The sequence below is a fragment of the Dunckerocampus dactyliophorus genome, chromosome 7 (genome assembly GCF_027744805.1).
Source record: "Dunckerocampus dactyliophorus isolate RoL2022-P2 chromosome 7, RoL_Ddac_1.1, whole genome shotgun sequence".
Classification (NCBI taxonomy): domain Eukaryota; kingdom Metazoa; phylum Chordata; class Actinopteri; order Syngnathiformes; family Syngnathidae; genus Dunckerocampus; species Dunckerocampus dactyliophorus.
Genome location: NC_072825.1, coordinates 25651166 through 25670039, shown reverse-complemented (window position 1 = coordinate 25670039; position 18874 = coordinate 25651166). Strand labels below are relative to the sequence as shown.

The window sequence follows — 18874 nt, the reverse complement described above, 5'->3', positions numbered from 1 at the left end:
TAAACAGACAAACAACGATTGATACCTAACGACAATTTTTAGTCTCCAATTAACCTACTATGCATATTCTCAGAATGTGAAAGGAAGCTAGAGGACAAACGCCACACAGATGTTCCAATGGGGATTCGTAAACTTCGCCTGGTTGTGGGGCCAAAACGCAACCACTCGGCCACCATGCAATTAACATTTGTGCTTGTCGGCATGCACAATAATGAGTTACTTGCACACGTGTCACCAGACATTCTATTTTTTTGAAATCTTAGCTTTGCAACAAGCATGAGACATTTTCAAATTATATGGATGGAACTTTCTTAATTTAAAAAACAACCTGATTGTGTCTAAAATTCACTTAATTAAAATAAAAAAACACCTATCATAAAAATTTTTTGACTTGGTTTGCATGTAAATTCACTAGTTTTTAGATTTTAAAACTAAATAAAAGGAGACATTTTCTTGAATCAAGTTTAATAATCTTACATATTTAGCCAGTATTTAATGAAAACAATAGAAAACACAAAATTAATAACATTTCATTACTAGATTTAATATAATAAATCTTGGTATGTTCTAGGAAATTTGCAAGGTAACCAGTTTTATTCTTAATTTAAGACAAATATTCTTTAGCTGTTGCTGAAGAACAATAAAAAAAAATTTGGTTTTCAGCTTGTTCTCGCAAAAAAAAAATATCTTCATAAGAATGGGCTAGATATACAGTATGCTTTCTTGTGAGGTTTTTGTCTTGCTAGACAACATATTTTATCTTAAAAAAAATAAATAAATAAACTGTACTTTCTTGAAATGTACTTTTTGTCTCCCAAGTGGGAGTGCGCAAAAGAAAAGGAAATCAACCACCATGGAAGCGAAAATGAACATAATAAAAAGCTTAGATGCCTACCAATGTTGGCCGCTTTTTTGGTCTCAACCGTTTGACTTTCACGATCATTATTCAGGATAAAGATTATTGAATGCTAATGAATGTAGAGGGGTCATGGATTCAGTGTGCTGTTACAAAAATCTCTGGGAGAAGACGATGTTATCCTTCCAGACTAGCCTGGACAACATTTTAAGAAGGTGGACAGGCCAACCACAGGGTTATTTTCTTTTTATCATCATTTATCATCATTTCTTTCTTTTCAATCTTGTTTTTAATCTTTTTTTTACTGTATTTTAGACACTCAACAAAATATAAACAACAATTTTTCATGAGCTGAAGTTAAGGATCTAAAACTTTTTCTATGTACACAAAAGGTGTCTCTTGTGTAAGGTCTCTTGTTGTTCACCAATCTGTGTAAATCTCTTAGTGAACACTTTTCCTTTGCCGAGATCATCCATCCACCTCACAGGTGTGGCATCTCAAGATGTGCCTTAGGTTGGCCACAACAAAAGGCCACTCCACATGTTTTATCACAGAGCAGGATGCCACAGACGTGACACTGTTCATTTCTATACCATAATCCGTCTCCAAAGGCGTTCTAGAGAATTTGGCAGTACATCCAACTTGCTTCACAACTGCATTCAACGTGTAACAACACCAGCCCCAACATTTTCACCTCCAATATCTTCTGAGGCCAGCCACCCGGACAGCTGCTGAAACAATCGGTTTGCATAACCAAGGAATTTTGACACAAAGGGTCAGAAACCGTCTCAGGGAAGCTTATCTGGTGATGGCTTCTGGCATTTGGAAGAGGTGTTTTCTTCCTGGATGAATCCCGCGTTTCACTGCACAGGGCAGATGGCAGACAGTGTGTATGGCGTCATGTGGGTGAGCGGTTTTGCTGATGTCAACGTTGTGGGTGGAGTGGCCTAAGGTGGCAGTGGGGTTACGCTACGGGCAGGCGTATGCTAGGAACAACGGGCACAGGTGCATTTTATTGATGGCATTTTGAATGCACAGAGATGCCGTGACAAGCTCCTAAGGCCCATTGTCATGCCATTCATTTCCTCACTACCATCATATCATTTTGCAGCATGACAATACACCGCCCCATGTTGCAAGGATCCATACACAATTCCTGGAAGCTTCCAACATCTCAGTTCTTGCGGCATACTCGCAACACATCACCCATTGGGATGCCTTGGATCGGCGTACACGAAACAAATGGTGGTCACATGATTGGTTTTTGGACCCACTCACAATCCAGTAAAAGTGCAGATTGTGGGGTGGCAATTTATTACGGACAACGCAAAGCACACCTGTGCAATAATCATGCTGTCTCATCAGTGTCTCATAGGCCACGTCGATGAGGTGGATGGATTTTCTCAACAAAGGAGAAGTGCTCTATACCACTTTTGACAGATTTGTGCAAAATATTTCAGAGATGGGCCTTTTGTGCACATACAAATTGGTTTTAGGTCTTTGAGTTCAGCTCACAAAAAATGGGAGCAACAATACAGGTGTTGCATTGATATTTTTGCTGAGAGTATGGCCTTCATGTGTTCCATGTACAGCGTGAGTCAGGATTTTGAGTTAATTTAGTCATAATTTAGGTATAGATTCCAACTTACACTAAAACTCAACTTACATCACAGTCGGGGAACACAACTTGCTCGTAACCTGAACACCACCTGAGCGTTTTCAGGAGGGTGAGACGTATCCCGAACATACCGTATTTTGTTCCTATAGCTGTCATGTCACAAATAATCGCTGAGCATGTCAGTCATTCTAACAAATAAACACCTCACCTCAAAAAAATGCCTCCTTTTTTAACACAAGTGGCACACTATGACCTCTGATGCCACCACGTGACTCAGTAGATGTAGATGACATTACCAAAATAATACAACAGTGCTGATTTAAATCCTTCATTATCACCCATATGCACAAATACTTTTATTTTATAATACAGGTGGGTATTTTATATGATTTAAATACCGTATTACACAATAATATTCATACGTCTGTGTAGGCTCTCAGTCGTACAGGAGTTGTCCATCAAGGGAAAGGCTTCTTGAGACGTCATCTGTACTTCTGTGAAGAAGTACAGATGACGTTTCGCTCCTCATCCGAAGAGCTTCGTCAGCGAACCTTACCCACAGCTCTTAGTCTTGCAAATGAGGTGGAGCTAGGGCCGAGCCAGAACAATAGATGCTAACGAGCCAGTATCAGAGTCGTTCATACCCAACTCAGGGAGGGACACTTCCCTTTTATCGGAGGTGCTAATGGGAGGAGAGGGTTAGACCACTACTCCGCCCAGGCTTAGTGTAAGGAACCAATAGGAGGAGGGTGTTGGCACACCAATTCCGCCCACTCTTACTGTATTTAAGGCCTAGGCCCGCAGCACTTATTAGTTCGCTGACAAAGCTCTTCAGATGAGGAGCGAAACATCCGACACCTTCTTCACAGAAGTACAGATGACATCTCAAGAAGCCTTTCCCTCAATAATATTCATAGTCATACTGAATGTACATAGCATTATAATACATCATTTTAAGTCAGTCTCATTACTTGTGGGAAATATTAGGAAATGCATTTGTGCCAGTAAGGGCCTCCTCTCTAATAAATGCCATATCTCCAAAAAATGCATGGTAAGTAATAATTTGTAAGTAGCATATGGGAATGTTTAGTATTGTTCCGTCTAATGTTAAGGCCTCTGTAGAGAAAAATAAAACAAGTGAGCCTAAGTGCTGAGATGAACATTTACAATCTAAAACAATCGACAGGATTTATCTACAAATGACGCATTCATTAACAGGCTTACAGTAAAGATTCCTTTCATTTTCACTGATCTGTGCTCAATGCAAGCTATGCAATAGTTGACGATGGAGGAAAAAGGTGGAAAGGGGGCACCCAAAATGAAAGGTCCTATGGCTCTTGGTTTAACTACTTAAAGCTGAGAGTGAGTGGTTGCCAGGTGAAACATTTCATGCAATGAGTTGGAGAAATTGTTGAACAATGTCACTGCATCTGTCTGACGGCAAGATTTCCAGGCTGAGATGGAGATCACAATCCTGCAGGGGGGGAAAGTACAACATTGGATTCATTCATATTTGCTGATTATGCATTTCAGGGGCTTTGAAAATTATATATTGGGTCCCAGTGGGGCACTAAAGTAAATTTTCTTTCTTTCGATAAAATACTCCTGTTGGTAAAAAAAAAAAAAAGCTCAGACTCTGCAGCCTGCTCTCCCGACCAATCCAACTCTGTTGCAATTGATCAAGTGTCAAGGATTGGGTCCAGCCACCCATACCCCAACACCACACAAAGATGCAAAGAGACACGACACCCTCAACTGGATACGTGTTGATGGTTATCAGCAAACAGCAAAGAAGAATTAAATATTGGATAGAATTGGATGAATATTGGAGAATCCTGCACGGAACTGTGGTTTGGTTAGGAAACAGGTGTCCATGGCATCAAAGTGGCGAGAGCAGAGGATCAGTTACCCTGGAAATAAAAACTCTTTCCACTGGCTCCTTCCTCCAGTTTAGATACACAAATCTTACCTGCCCAAAAAACGGCTGCCATTGTCTGGCTGCCATTTAAACAAGAAAGCATCCAAAGATACTGATAGTATAAGATAGTGCTGGTGTTTGTGGTCTGCCGTGGCTTAATGCCTTAATTCTGTTGTGTATAATTGGTAACATCAACTCTGCTGTATATCTATTTAAATTGAAACACGGTGAGAAAAGAACACTGCCCCCCTTGTTGTCGGGGATCCCAGCGCACCTCTGCCGCGCCCCTGACAAGCGGTTGGCTGGTGAGACTGAAGGCTTAATTTGGCCGTTTTTCCTGGAGCTCACATGGAGGATTACCTAGGCTCTCCTGGTAATACCTGGCTGGTACCTGTCGTTGACCACGATGAGGTGTCCCGGCCCCGCAGCAACCCTCTCCCCTCTTGAAACTTGTGCTCCTGGTGCTTTCAAATCCAGTTTTAAAACTTTGCACAGAGCAGAATGAGCACTTGCAAGAGTTGGTAATGATATATTTTTAGCAACTGGAATAGTTCGTCTCCCATTTCTCTTCTGCCCCGGTGACTGTATGCATGGACTTCCTCAGCGCTCAGTTTTTCCCTCAGTCTGCTCCCACTTGACACTATACTGCAGTAATTGTCAGCTATACGTCCATCTTGGAGGGGTGGGGGTATGTTTTAGCTATAGAGCAGCGGTTACCATTGGACAGGCAGCAAGTTGACATGCAAGGACTTTCAAAAGTTGTGACGTTAAAATTCAAAAGATCTCATGGCAATCTTGTGACGTTCTTTACCCGACCGTTCATGATATTTCAAAGTGGAATAAAACTGAAACCAGGGAGAACTTAAAACTGTGGCACAAGTGTACAACATTTTAGACATACCCGTAAGTTCCTTTATGGCTAAAAACTAGATCATTTAAATAAACGGCATGCAGTTTTCCTCTACTGTCTGTTGTGTTGGTGTAAATATTACAATACACCAAACTGATAGTTACATTAATGAAAGAATAGGAAAGGGTGAAGTGCGGTTTACCAAGTACAATGGAACTTCTGAAGTTGATCTCCAATTACTTTGCATTTCAAGACAATTTGAAATCTTAAAAATGTTTTAACTGTACAAGCAATGTTTACGTAACATTTGAACTGCAATACCAGTGTAATAAATAAAGTTATGTCCTCACCTTTAACTTTGATGCTGACCAACTGCTCTTCACGTAAAGACTTAACTTTGCGGGGCACACCCCGTTCTTCTTCTTCTTCTACTATCATTGTCCTGGTTGCTCAGTACAAATACGGCTAAAGCGACAGAGACCTGTGTACTGCTTTTCTATGTCGGCATAAGTCCCATTGCCTATTTATTCTACAGTCATCATCAAATTTTTCCTTTGGTATCCTTCTGTGATGGTGTCACCAAAAAAAGATAATAAGTCCAGCAAAATGTATGACTTATGGTTCCTTGAGATTCTCACTGACCTGTAGTCTTACAAGATTTGCAGACGTCTCGCGTGATGTCATGCGTTAAAACTCTACCTCTGCATTTTTGTGCAACTTTAAAGCCATATTTTTCCAAAACTGTAGTGTTGAATTCTGAATTGTACGACCACAGGTGCATTCAAATTTAGAGGTTCCACAGTACACTACCGCACCCTAAATTAAGGATACCAGAATGACAACAATGACGCTACCTGTCATTGTTGATGCGGTAGAAGAAGCCATAGCCATGACGCACCATGGGAGCAACAGCCCCCAGGACTGTTGTATAGCCCACCAGACTGGACGACAGCACAAAGTTCCCACCACCTCCACTGAAAGTGTAAATACAAACAATTGGACTGAATCTCTGAAATCTGTAAAAAAAAAATGTATCACAATTTAGAATTTAACTTTACCTTTTTGCATAGAGGGGATCGGTAAAGAGAGCAGGTGTGGGATGTCCCTCCTCCTTGGCGATTAGATACAGCCCAAGAAGATGCCTGTCAAAACCTGGTAACAGTATCAGTTACACTTAATTGCTAAGAAACCTTTCCTTCAAGCTGAAAAATGCCAAACAGACAAAAATCTATTATTGCCTTTGCCCTCTTGGCCCTCTGCCATCAGCTTGTTGTGTTTGTTGAAGGCCTGCAGCATGGCTTTCCTCTTGTCCTGAATCTAAGTACAATGTTGATGGAGCAGGTCAAATGAGCGCCACTTTATCTGTGTGTGTCACACCGCCCTGTTGCACACACTTACGCTGCACGTGGGGTCCACCATGGCTTTACACCAGTTGAGCGCCTCGGTGGTGCAAGGCCGCATGGTCTCTGTCCTGCCGTGGTAGAACCTGCGGGTCATTGCCGTTTCATAGCAGCTACCTGGTCTGAGAAAAGGAGAGCAGATAGTCAAACACTTGACAAATATTTCACCGTACTATTACAGACACATTAACTAAAATGTACATTTTGTTCATTTTGTAGTAGCTGAGCTGCATGGCCAGCTGAACAAAGGTATCTGGATGCAGATTCTTCTTTTTGATGGCCGACTTTCCAAAGCCAGTAAAGGCGTAACATAAAATCTGGAGGTCCCGCACCTGGAAATTCAGAGACAGCACGACCACACAGGTGGAAATATGCACATCAGGAGTGAGACTAAATATTGACACAGTGGAACCCGTTTAAGTCGACATTGTTCTGAATGATTTACGTCGACATAAGCCTTTGTAGACACAACAGAAACTAGCCAATTTTTGCACATTTTGGCCACAGACATAAATAGAATGGGCAATAATGCGGAATGTTTTTTTTTTATACCAATGGCAGTCAGTTGACATTGTTTTACTCCATTTGCGCAAGACTTTAAAATTTGTATTTGCGGAAAGGGGGATGATAGAAGTTTATTGTGAAAGAAGAAAGAAACTTGTTGAAAGGAAGGGGCAGTTCCATTCCTGTTCTTCCGTTTTTTAAATTGAACTGACAAATCTGCTTTGCTTTTGCGACAACATGCGAGTGATAATGATGACGTTAACAATACTACAACACAGTAGTAGAACATGGTGTTCAGTGCTCAGAGACATGGCCATGGTAAGAAAGGCTGAAACCTGACCACCATGAAACAAGACACACAAGGTGAAAGGCTACAACTTTTCCAAGAAATATCTGAGGACAGATTTTTCAAACGTTTTATGGACTGATGGGATGAGAGTAACTCTTGATGGACCAGAAGGATGGGCCCGTGGCTGCATCAGCAATGGGCAGACAGCTCCACTCCAACTCAGACGCCAGCAGGGTGGAGGAGGGGTACTGGTAAGGGCTGGAATTATTGAGCTTGTTGGGCCTTTTTAGGTTGAAGATGGACTCAAACTCAACTCCAAAACCTACTGCCACTTTTTTCACACAGTAGTACAGGAAAAAGTGTGTATCTTTCAAGACCATGATTTTTATGCAGGACAATGCTCCACCTCATGCATCCAAGTACTCCACTGTGTGGCTAGCTACTAAAGGTCTTAAAAATTAATGACTTGACCTCCTTGCTCACCTGACCTAAAACCCTATTGAGTAGTTGTGGGCCCTTAAATATAAGATTTACTTTGAAGAAAAAAGTCAAAAACGTTGCTGGTGAAATGATGAAGAAACTGACAGACTCCATGGATGGAAGGCTTTTCCGTGTTATTGAAAAGGAGGGTGTCAGGATTCACTTCCTGTCCCTGCCGCCTGTTTTTCCCTGCCTTCTCCTGGGCGTGTGCTTTCCCATTTCAGGTGCTCTTTCTCCGGCTGGAGGCGGGCGTACTGGGCGCACCTGCTTCTGATGAGCCAGCACATCCTTTTAAGCGGATGGATTGCACCTGGGAGACGCTGGATTATTCCCAAATGGTTTGTGCCACGTACACGGACAGTCATTCTGGCTCTTTGGACTTTATCTTCTTGTTACAGTTCTGGCAGACTCCTTATTCCCAAACCTGAAGTCCAGCGTGCTCTGCGTCTCCCAGGAGGTGTGCCCCGTACTCCCAGCTCTCCAGGCAAGAACTCCCTCAGCTCACTTTCAAGTGCTTCCTTCATGGTGCCCTTTTGTTCAGCCCCTTGACTCCCGCACCATCGCCTTTTGTTCAGCCTGTATTTAATTAAAGACTTGCTTACCTGTTCACCTGCCTCCCGCCTCTGCATTTGGGGTCCAACGCCCGCCGAACATAACAGAGGGTGGCTATATTGGTCACTGATTTATTTTTGGAAATGTCAGAAATATATATTTGTAAAGTTTGTGTTGTTTGTTTATGATTTTGACTTTAAAAATGTGTATTTATTATGTAAATAATACAACTAATACGACGCAAATTGCCTAATAATTGTGCACACAGCATATTATGAGAAACGAACCAAACAAAATAATTTTTGGAAAATTAGGTTGGTGAAAAAGCTGTAATATTCTTGGAATAAAGTCAAACTATTGTGGGAATGACACTGGGAATGGAACCACTCAGCTGGGCAGATGAGAAGCCGTGAAGCCGCTGACTCCGCCCTGTCTCCAAGGAATGAATGAAAGAGCGAGCGAACGAGTCAAGGCGGTGAGGCGTTACGTACTGCCCGGCCGAGGTCCCGCCCTCGAGACCCATATACCTCACCGTGATTGCTTCGTTCAGCTCCACACACGACAAGTGTCATTCATATCAAACTTGTGGGCCACACGAGTATTAATCTTTCATATTAAGACGGGGGCCATAAACTATCGTCCCGGGTGTCGCAAGTCTGAGACCCCTGGTGTAGGCTGCATACGCTACCACTCATGGATTTGTGACTCACTAAGACATTAATAAAGTTGATAGAAAATCAAAAAAGTTGGCTCCATTCCCAGTGTCACAGTGCCCTCTACTGGTCAAGCTGCAAACTTACCTGCAAATACGAACAAGACAGCCTCCATCTCCTCTCCCCTCGCCAAGAAGACAGTTCTGTCTCAAGGTATGTTTACGTATTACGACTTGTTCCCTAACTTACAAATAACGTGTGTGAACAGGTGTCAACGATTGCATAACTTATTGCCCGCGGATGCGGGACGTATGAATCATACGTTGACATCTGTGGAAAAGTTTTATGCATGCACAAAATTTTTGGACGACTTAGACGTACTACGACGTACGCCAGCGTATTGGCCAAATTTTTCATACGTTGGCGTAAACTGGCTAAATCGTCAAGGTGTGACAGGCGTTGGACATAAATTGTGAACACCGGCAACACACTACGCATTCGTTGATATAAGTTTTCTATAAGTTAGAGAAACGTTCTATATAAGTTACTAATACGTCATGTTTATGTCGAAGTCGTTATGAATACGCTATGTCTACACCCAAAATTGGAAAAAAAAAACGTCGGCCGTTCAACGTATGCCATCAAAATGATCACGTCAGGCATGTGCTGCCTAAATCGTCAAGGTGTGACAGGGCCCTAACAGAACACACTGTACCAAATATATTGCTCTTATTTTTTTTAACACATTATGAAAACCTTTTAAATTGTGTGATTGTTGACTACTTCTCCGACTGTAACTCAGCCCAAAAAAACAGGAAGAGAAGCTAAAGAGAAGCAATAACCGTTACAGTGTCAAATCTTGCTACAACAAAAACAGTCGACCATGTATGTCAACGTCGACTAAAGTGAGCACAATTTTGTAATAAGAACGCCGCGGTGGATTGGACTTGATGAGTTGGTCAACTAAGGTGAGTTGTCGACATAAACAGGTTCCACTGTTACTATTGTACAATTTCTCTTGGAGATCAATAAAGTATCTATCTATCTATCTATCTATCTATCTATCTATCTATCTATCTATCTATCTATCTATCTATCTATCTATCTATCTACCTATCTTGTTATGCATGCTTTAATATGCAAATGTTTCCTTCTTCAATAACATATGGTAAAGCATTGTATGTGGATGGTTTTCTTTTTATTATCCCCTTTGTTACTACATTTATTACCGTCTCCTGGTATTGGCGTTTGGCGTGGCTGATATCACTCAGAACTCTTTGGTCCACTGTAAAAACAAGCTCCTCAGGAAAAGGCATGGGTCGCACCCTGTCTGAGCCCTGACGGTGAGAAGGGAAGTCAGCGCTACTTCAATGTATTCACTGAAATCATGAACTAATACACCATGTTTACCTTCCACTTGCCCTCAGTAGCTCTGAGTTGCTGGTCAATGTACCAACACATGGACACCAGGACCATAGCATCATATGGTGCATGCTGCACAACATTTTACATTTACTCTTAATTTTTATCCATTTTGGTTATGTAGGCTCCTTAACAATGAATACTCACATCACAAGTGGATCCAAAAGTACCATCAGAGAACACAAGGGAGTTGTACGATTTGTCCCCCCAGCGAATAGTGGGGTCTCCCGTAAGAGCCTCCAGGGTTATCTGTATTGAGGAGTTGAGAGTGTATTTGAAAACACACAGTGACATGGGTCCTGAAAGTCATTTGAAAGTCATGCATTCACATGTGTGTACATTTGTGTAGTTTTCTGCAGAGGAGTAGGGTTTGGTGTCATCCAAAGATATGATGAAGAGGCTTCTCTGGATTATCTCCAGGATGGTTTCATTGTGGGGATCAATGCTTATCAGATGTTCCCTGGCCTGCAGGGGGAGAAAACAAGCAATTTGAAACAACACACTGTACCTTCTGTTGTTTTATAACATCTTGAATCCACACTTAGTTTATTTAATATTAAATTGTGAACAATTACACTCACTGGACACCCCATGTGGCACACCATGGGCTAATGAGCTAATGCAAGGGTGTCCACATTTTTTTAAGTGAGGGCCACTTACAGAACAAATAAAGGATGCGAGAGGGCCACGTTGATACATTTTGTACATTAAATATGCTAAAACCAATGTAGATCAATATATAAGCCATCTTAACAAAACATCCACATCTCATCACGCCATCACTCACACATTACAGTGAGTGGGTGCCAAACAGCAAGCTTTTCTTATGGATCTAGTGTGTTTCTGCATCACTTGGCCACAATGCATGAGGACTGTAATGAGAAAAAGTGTGAAAATAAACTCCTCCATTTGTATCTTTGTCCGGATCTGCATCAAAATGAAATAAGTTCTTTTGTTCTAAGTTCTAAGCACCACACCTTTATCAAGGTCTTTGCAAAACTCTGCAGACTAACCAAGAAACCAACAAAGGGGGCTCAAACCATGTCTTTTCTCCTCATGTTTTTTGCACTTGGCATTGTTAACATGAAGGATGGATCGTGACAGGTGGATTGACAGGCGCATGCAGACTCTACATCGGTCTGTCGTAATGAAGAGGGAGCTGAGCCGAAAGGCAAAGCCAGTCGATCTACGTTCCTACCCTAACCTATGGTCATGGGAAGTGGGTAGTATGGGTCATGGGTAGTAATAATTGAGTAATGGCCAAAAGAACAAGATAGCAGGTGCAAGCGGCCAAAATGAGTTTCCTCCGTAGGGTGGCTGGAATTTCCCTGAGAGAAACTCTGTCATCCGGCAAGGATTCTGAGTAGAGCGGCTGCTCCTCCACATTGAGAGGAGCCTCGTTCGAGCCACGTTCGAGGCCTCGGGGAAGACCCAGGACACATTGGAGAGACTCCGTCTCTCACCTGGCCGGAGAACGCCTTCGGATCCCCCGGGAGGAGCTTGACAAAGTTTACGTCATGAAGAGAAAAGTCTGGGTTTCTCTACTTAGGCTGCTGCCTCTGCAACCCGACTCCGGATAAGCAGAAGAAGATGGATGGATGGATGGCAGAGTTAAAGCATATATTTACCAGGTAAAATTTCAGAGAACCAATTTTGTCACATACACACGTCTTGGCCAAGAGGCTCCAATAGGAGACTACATAAGGAAAACAGCATAAAAGACATGCAAACAATAAAATTTGTACATGAAAAAAATACTTATCTATGCTCATGTGATAAAACTACATGAAGTCTAAATGTAAATATGATAAAGAAAAAGGAAAGAAAATACTCGTTTTAGAGAAGGGAATGTCTGCAAGGAGGTATAGAAGTGAGTATGTGTAAGCACATCAAAAATTACATTAGGGATCTGAGCTTGAAAGTGTTTTGTAAAGTCATATGCTAATGGTGCTGCTTTGACACAACGCATGCATTATTGTGCCGTTCCAGCTGCACTGCACTACAATGAAAGCTGTTTTCTTCTCATGTAGCATCAAAACTATGCATTACCATTTTTGAAAAGTACATTTTTCATATACCGCACTGTGAATTTATTTTGGAGATCAATAAAATATCTATCTATCTATCTATCTACAGCAGTGGTCACCAGGGTGGTGCCTGCGGGCACCAGGTAGCCCCCCACGACCACATGAGGTGCCCGCAAGCCTGCTTTTCATTCAGGTTTTCAGTTAATAATGTGAGAAAGAAAAGTATTCTGAAACATAAAATGTGAGTTGTGGATACCAGCATTTTGTGAATGTTTTAGTAAAACAAGCATATTGATCTGTTTGGGTTGAAATAAGGTATGAAAATAATTTCGACAAAAATGAGTAGCTCGTGGCCATTTTCATTTTCTAAAAGTATCTCTCACAAGAAAAAACAGTGGTGACCCCTGATCTACAGTATCTATTGGATTGCACAGGTCCACTATATGTTGTTGTCTGTGATTTTATGCACATAAGTCCCCTCACCTTTGCCCATCGAGTCCTGTCATCTGAGGTAAGAGCGGCCACGCCATCACCGTCTGGTCGTCCTTCGCAACGCTCTTTCACATAGCTCAGCTGCCTAAACAGGTGAAGCCAGATAAGAATTCAACCAAGGCAGCCTATACACCTGTATATTTCTATTCTATATTTCTATATATTTCCATTCATTCCTGGAGGACACTGTGTTCTCATTTCCAGTGTAATCTTATGGGATTTACCTGAGGAGTTCCGGCGGTGTAAGAATTTGTCCGTCACACAGCGCATCAAACGTAAAAATCCGTCCTCGACACATCACAACCAGGTGTGAGGGGCAATTGCCCTCTTGCTCTGTGACCCAACACACACACACACACACACTGTTATTAAGAGAGCTGAGAATGATCCACATTTTGAGATGTACCTGTCTTGAAGTAGCTGTAGAGGGCATCCTTCTTAACTCCAGGTACTTTGCAAGTGCAGAAGAGCATTCTGAACTGATCCATATCTAACGCCATCTTTCCAGCTTTCTGGGGCGCCATCCTCTCCCTGAAACCACACACAGCAACCATGACAAAATGAAACGTTGTGTTCGACTTGAACTGAGGAGACGTGTGCATGCATCCTACTTATAAATGAGGTTCCAGTACTGTAGCGTGTGCCAGACATTAACACTGGCTCGCTGCAGTTGAGTTCCTTCTGCAGGGGGCCAGCAGTGCTCCAAATAGGGAGCAGGGCCAGCGAAGTTCACATTAAGCTGCGAGGGGATGCGGACCTCCAGGTATGCAGCATCTAACCACCATTCCTCCAGCTAGATGAGTAAAATAAACATGTTTACAATTAAACATAGTTTAAGTGCCATGATTAAATATGAGTGCAGAACAAACCCAGTTCCTCCTGGTTTTGGCTCTCTGCAGAAGTTTCTGGTGCAGCTCTTTGCCGATTCCGTCTTGAAATTTCTGCACAATATCCACTGTAGATTTAAACTCTGCTTCAGATGCAAATGGACGCACTGCGGGCAAAGGCATTGCATTATTAGTCAGTCAATAAAGTGCATGCCTATTTGAGTACCAGCCCACAGGAAGTCAACTTACATATTCCGGTGATGCAAAATAAACACAGCTTGCATAAATCCTGACTAAAATGAAGTTCCAATATAGGATATGAATGAGACTAGAAACAACATTATGTACATGTGCACATGTAGTGTAATGAGATCCGAGATCCGATTTATTAGGGATGCACAGTATTTTGTTTTTCAAGCTGATACTGATAACTTCCTGTTTGTCAAGACAAATACTGATAACCGATTACTTTCTATAGCTATTATTTTCCTCATTTAGATTTAACGGCAGTTTGTGCACACCTGGAGTTAAGAACGACACAGACAAAGTTTGATTTGATAAACTGTACCTGTAGATTTTTCCTGATGAAAATATCATGACATCACTACGATTAACACAACATAAGTAGTGGCGGCTCAGAAGTACAAAGCGTGGCTCCAAGGGGTCTACTAACTGACAAGAGCTAGTATCTTCAATGACGGTAAAGGGCTGGTCATATAGCGCTATTGTTCTATAATGAAATCACAGATCGCTTGCTAGCCCTGGAGTCGTCTCAGGAAAACTTTAAACACTTTTCAAATGCCACGGTAATAGGAACAAGCCCCGTCGTAGCAATGCTGGCGTTTCAGGTGGCTGACAAGACTTGGAGTGTTGAAGCTCGATGTTTTTTCCCTCATTATGGAGCATTTGGTGCAACTAGCAAGTGAAATGTCTTCCTCTGAAACAGTGAATGTTTGTTTACTGAGTGAATGAGCTCAGGGGAAGTTTAACAGCAGGAGAAGAAAGTAGCGCTTGATTTGCTCAACAGCACAGTACAGGTAGTGTTGCCTCACTGGAGCGTTTTTTTTATGTTAGCGGATTTATCGCTATGACGTCATAATTCCTCATATCGACTCGATAATTAGTGCACCTCTAGCCTTTATTACTTCGTTTATTGTTTTGAATATTCGGTTGCTGCATTTGCAGTACTTCAAACAGCATCACCTGCATCGAGGTACTTGGACAGGCTGCCCTCTAGTGAAGGGACGGGTAGGGGAGGCAGGCTGCTTTGGTACTGGAAGGTCCGCTCTTGGTGTGACTCTGACAACTGATTGGTCATTTTTTCGTCTGCCTGCAAACACAAATACACGTCAGGTTGCCTACTTTGGACTAATGAAGCATCTATCCATCACAAGACTGTATTATTTGTTTGTGTACGCTAACTTAGTTTATGAACATAGTGTAGTTTGTCTCTTATTGTAAGCACTGGCCAACTTTGAGTAATGATTTCGCTCTTGTTTATGCATAATGCAATATTTTTACAAAATAAAGTCCGTTAATTCACGTAAAAAATACATTTGCCGACTGTAATTTGTTTGCATACCTTTCAGAAAGTAGGTAATTGCGCCCCTGGATGTTGTCAATTTTGCTGGTCCTGTATGTGTAATTACCGTTAATAAGGTTTAAATCCGCGTCATCAATGAAACAGGATGAACTACGTTTTAAACTGCTTTTTTCATCCAGTAATGAGCCAGGCAATGAATATGGCACAAGTGCATTGGAGACACTTTAACGACCTAGCTTACGATCGAAGTTTACGTTTGACAGAACGCCGCTGGCGCTTCGTATGTAAGAAGTCAATGTGTGCCTTACCTTCAGGATATGTTAGGAGCGGATTAATGACGCAGCATGAGAGAAAAACGTGAATTTTATGTAGCGTTTGTGAAGGGGCGGTTCGAGTGTCGACAGCCTCTGTTTACCGCTATTGTTCACCTTTAGCCCAGTGCCCCACGAGCAGCTCGGAAAAGGCCGCTGCGCATGCGCGCCGTTGTGGCACTTGCCCTACATTCACACAGCAAAGAGTGCTATGTGGTTGCTACGGGGGCAATTCTGTGGAAACAATAACCTCCAAATAGGTGCAGTCTTTAAAAAAAAATTAAATGATAAAAATGACAGCTACAGTAAATAAAAAAGTTCAAGATATTGTTGCATAAGAGACATCCTGCTCTGGCAAATTTTCAGTTCTTTAAGCTTTTAGAAAAGATGTAACTCCTAGTATCTCAACACAAGCATAAGATAAGATAATGGTTTATTCGGCCATTAGTAGGGTGCAGCAAAGCAGCAAACAGAAGCAGCAAAGAAAAAAGCACAATGTGAATGAAAGACTAAATATGAAGTATGCATTTATAAAGTCTATCCAGCCATCCATTTTCTGTGCCACCAGTGACAAGAAAAAGTGTCAACATGTCATATTAAGGGTATGAACTATTTGCTTTGTCAACTATAACACAAAGCTAAAAAATGTGTCTTTTTTTACTTTAAATGTATTAAACTGTGTCCAAAGTGCGGCCTGGCGGCCATTTGCAGCCAACGGCTGTTTTTTATAGGCCCGTGGCATATGCTAAAAATATAATTTAACAACTTAAAAAAATATTAGCTAAAAAGGAAAAATCAACAGTAATTTTACAAGAATAAAGTCAAAATCTTAAGATAAAAAATGTTGTAATCTAATGAGAAATAGTTGGAATATTGTAAAAATTTAAAATAAAAACAGCTGTAATTTTTACGAGAATGAAGTCCAAATATCAAGAGACAAAAGTCGCATTCTAACGAGAAAAAAAATGGCAGAGTTGGAAAAAAATAACGTCATATGTTGACTTACTTTGGGTTGGTTTTTAGCATGTTTCAAAGTGGCCTCTGCACCTTTGAATTGTTCTGCATATGGAAAAAAAAAATTGAAGATCTTTTTTACCAAAATGTACCATTTATAAGGGTGCACATTATATACCACAACATGCCATGGTGCTGTCCCATGAAAAGCATTTCATTTCCAACATTTTCTTTACTCAAAAAACAAAACATGTGGCTTATTTTTTTTTTTAGAGGTTACTTTTTTTTGTGAAATATGTGTCTGTAAGTACCATTTCCAGACATGACATTTTAATACATATTTTTAAATCAATTATTTAAAATAAACGTTCATTTTCACAAAAAGAAAATGTTTTATCTTTATTGTGCTGACTGTAAATATACCGTACATTTGTGTATAATTATCCCTTATACAAATTCCATTAGAAATGACCCACAAATAACAAATAAGAGTAGTGCAGATGTTTTATTTTCAAAGAGTGAACATTTAATATAATTTCTAGTCTTTCTGTTCTAATGACTAATCAAGTTTTATTTACCGTTGTCGAGAAAATTACCACACGTTAGCATTATAACATTCACACAAAAGCAAAAGTCGAGTAGCAGTTGGCAAGCACTACAGTTTCACATTAAAAAGGCGCATGGACGTTGTTATGATTCAAATGGAGATGCAAAATACACGCAGAAGAGCAATTTAAAAAACAGCGTGACTACAACCTCTGAGAGCAGAGGGCTATGTGTTATTAGTTTAAGACGGCAGCCTCGCTTCAGTCCTTTATTGAGTAAAGAATGTGATCATTTCTTTTTGCATTCATTGCCCATATTTGCTGATGATTTCCTTTGCGAGTGCCGTGTAAGATGCCATGGCGTCATCCTTGGACATGCCTGAAAGAGAAATGACAGATTAAAAACAACTGCATACAATGGGCATACATTCGGATTTTTACCTTTCCTGGAATTCCAGGCGTCCCACTTGGCTTTTCCTTTCATGTCAAACAATCCTGGTCTATCTGTAAAAATGTAAAGGTGCACATTGTTACTGTATAAAATGTTTCATTATTAAGAGTAATTCCATTGTGCTGTACCGGTGTTAACGTCTCCAACGACCGCCTGCTTATAGAGGCCGTAAAGGTCCAGCAGCTCCTGGTCTGATGGTCTTGTTTTCAAGTTCTTTACGTCCTCTGCTGCCTTCTCAAAGTCTGCCTGCAGGTGAAAGTGAGAAAGATGTCAGGGCGTTAAAAAAAAAAAACACTTTCAAGTATGTTATCTAATAATAAAGGCAGGTTGCTTACTAATCAGTAACAAAAATGAGTGGATAAGTAATCTTGTGTGCTGAACTTTAACCTATTAGAACACCACGTGGGGACTAAACAATAGGCTTTTATGCAAGACTGGTGCTTTTGTTCCTACTTCAATTGATCTACTTCACAAAAGGAACTGGGACACTGTAAGACTGACAAACACGGACCACTACCAAACATCCAAAGTGTTGCTTCTCAAACCTTACATAAAAAATATTGCACAAAAATATTAATTGTAGCATCAGTCAAATCCAGTCGGTGATTACGTCTTCGCCCTGCATGGAATACTCTTAATCTGAAGGAAAGTGTACAGCATGTCAATCAAAGATGGACTACAGTGTGCAACTCGCCCGCATGATCACAGTCGACAATCGGTAATGGTCAAAATGACACTAAAAGAAGTTAAATGTCATAAATATACATTACCACTGATGTCATGTTTGCTCGATGTCTGTCCGATGCGGTTATTTTAAAATCGATGTAGGATCGTGTTTGTAGCTGCAGCTGTAATTGCAAAACAACGGTTCACTGCTCGATTGTAGCAAGGACTAGGCTGCCGCTAGCGGGGTGGGACCAGCCAGCAAGGGGTGAAACGGATTGGATGCCTGACATACGCGCATGCGCACGTACTATACTGGAACTGACACTGACACCGAGGCAAAGTCTACACGAATACGGGAAGTTTAGAACACATATCTTCCCCCCAAAATAGATTTCAGCATATCATAAAAAAACAGCGATTGTGTAGTAAAAATGAGCAACGAGATACAATTGTCTCCAGTACGTTGTTCTTAAAAATATTGTTACGTTTTTATTATGAGAGACAACGGCAACCACA

General features: G+C 41.2%; 2 protein-coding genes across 3 annotated transcripts; both read right to left on the bottom strand.

The window, feature by feature from the left end:
- Window positions 1-473: 473 nt before the first annotated feature.
- crot (carnitine O-octanoyltransferase) lies at window positions 474-15884 on the bottom strand. Of its 2 annotated transcripts, XM_054783095.1 has the most exons (17): window positions 15740-15884; window positions 15092-15218; window positions 13931-14055; window positions 13673-13854; window positions 13468-13592; window positions 13286-13394; window positions 13053-13146; window positions 10882-11007; window positions 10690-10791; window positions 10531-10614; window positions 10350-10457; window positions 6844-6974; window positions 6641-6764; window positions 6481-6559; window positions 6301-6394; window positions 6097-6216; window positions 474-3948 (listed from the first exon to the last, which is right to left on the bottom strand). In XM_054783095.1, exons 2-17 carry the CDS (start codon window positions 15204-15206, stop codon window positions 3825-3827), a joined length of 1842 nt encoding a protein of 613 aa, XP_054639070.1. In that variant the 5' UTR covers window positions 15207-15218; window positions 15740-15884; the 3' UTR covers window positions 474-3824. The 2 variants fall into 2 exon arrangements, 1 of the variants encoding a protein (XP_054639070.1); XR_008572119.1 differs by lacking the exons at window positions 474-3948; window positions 6097-6216; window positions 6301-6394; window positions 6844-6974 and having other exon boundaries at window positions 6535-6559.
- Window positions 15885-17186: 1302 nt separating this feature from the next.
- On the bottom strand, window positions 17187-18629 carry acbd7 (acyl-CoA binding domain containing 7). The gene is made up of 4 exons (XM_054783103.1): window positions 18463-18629; window positions 17821-17938; window positions 17683-17745; window positions 17187-17620 (listed from the first exon to the last, which is right to left on the bottom strand). The coding sequence occupies exons 1-4, from the start codon at window positions 18472-18474 to the stop codon at window positions 17547-17549; spliced, it is 267 nt and encodes an 88-aa protein (XP_054639078.1). The 5' UTR covers window positions 18475-18629; the 3' UTR covers window positions 17187-17546.
- Window positions 18630-18874: the final 245 nt, after the last annotated feature.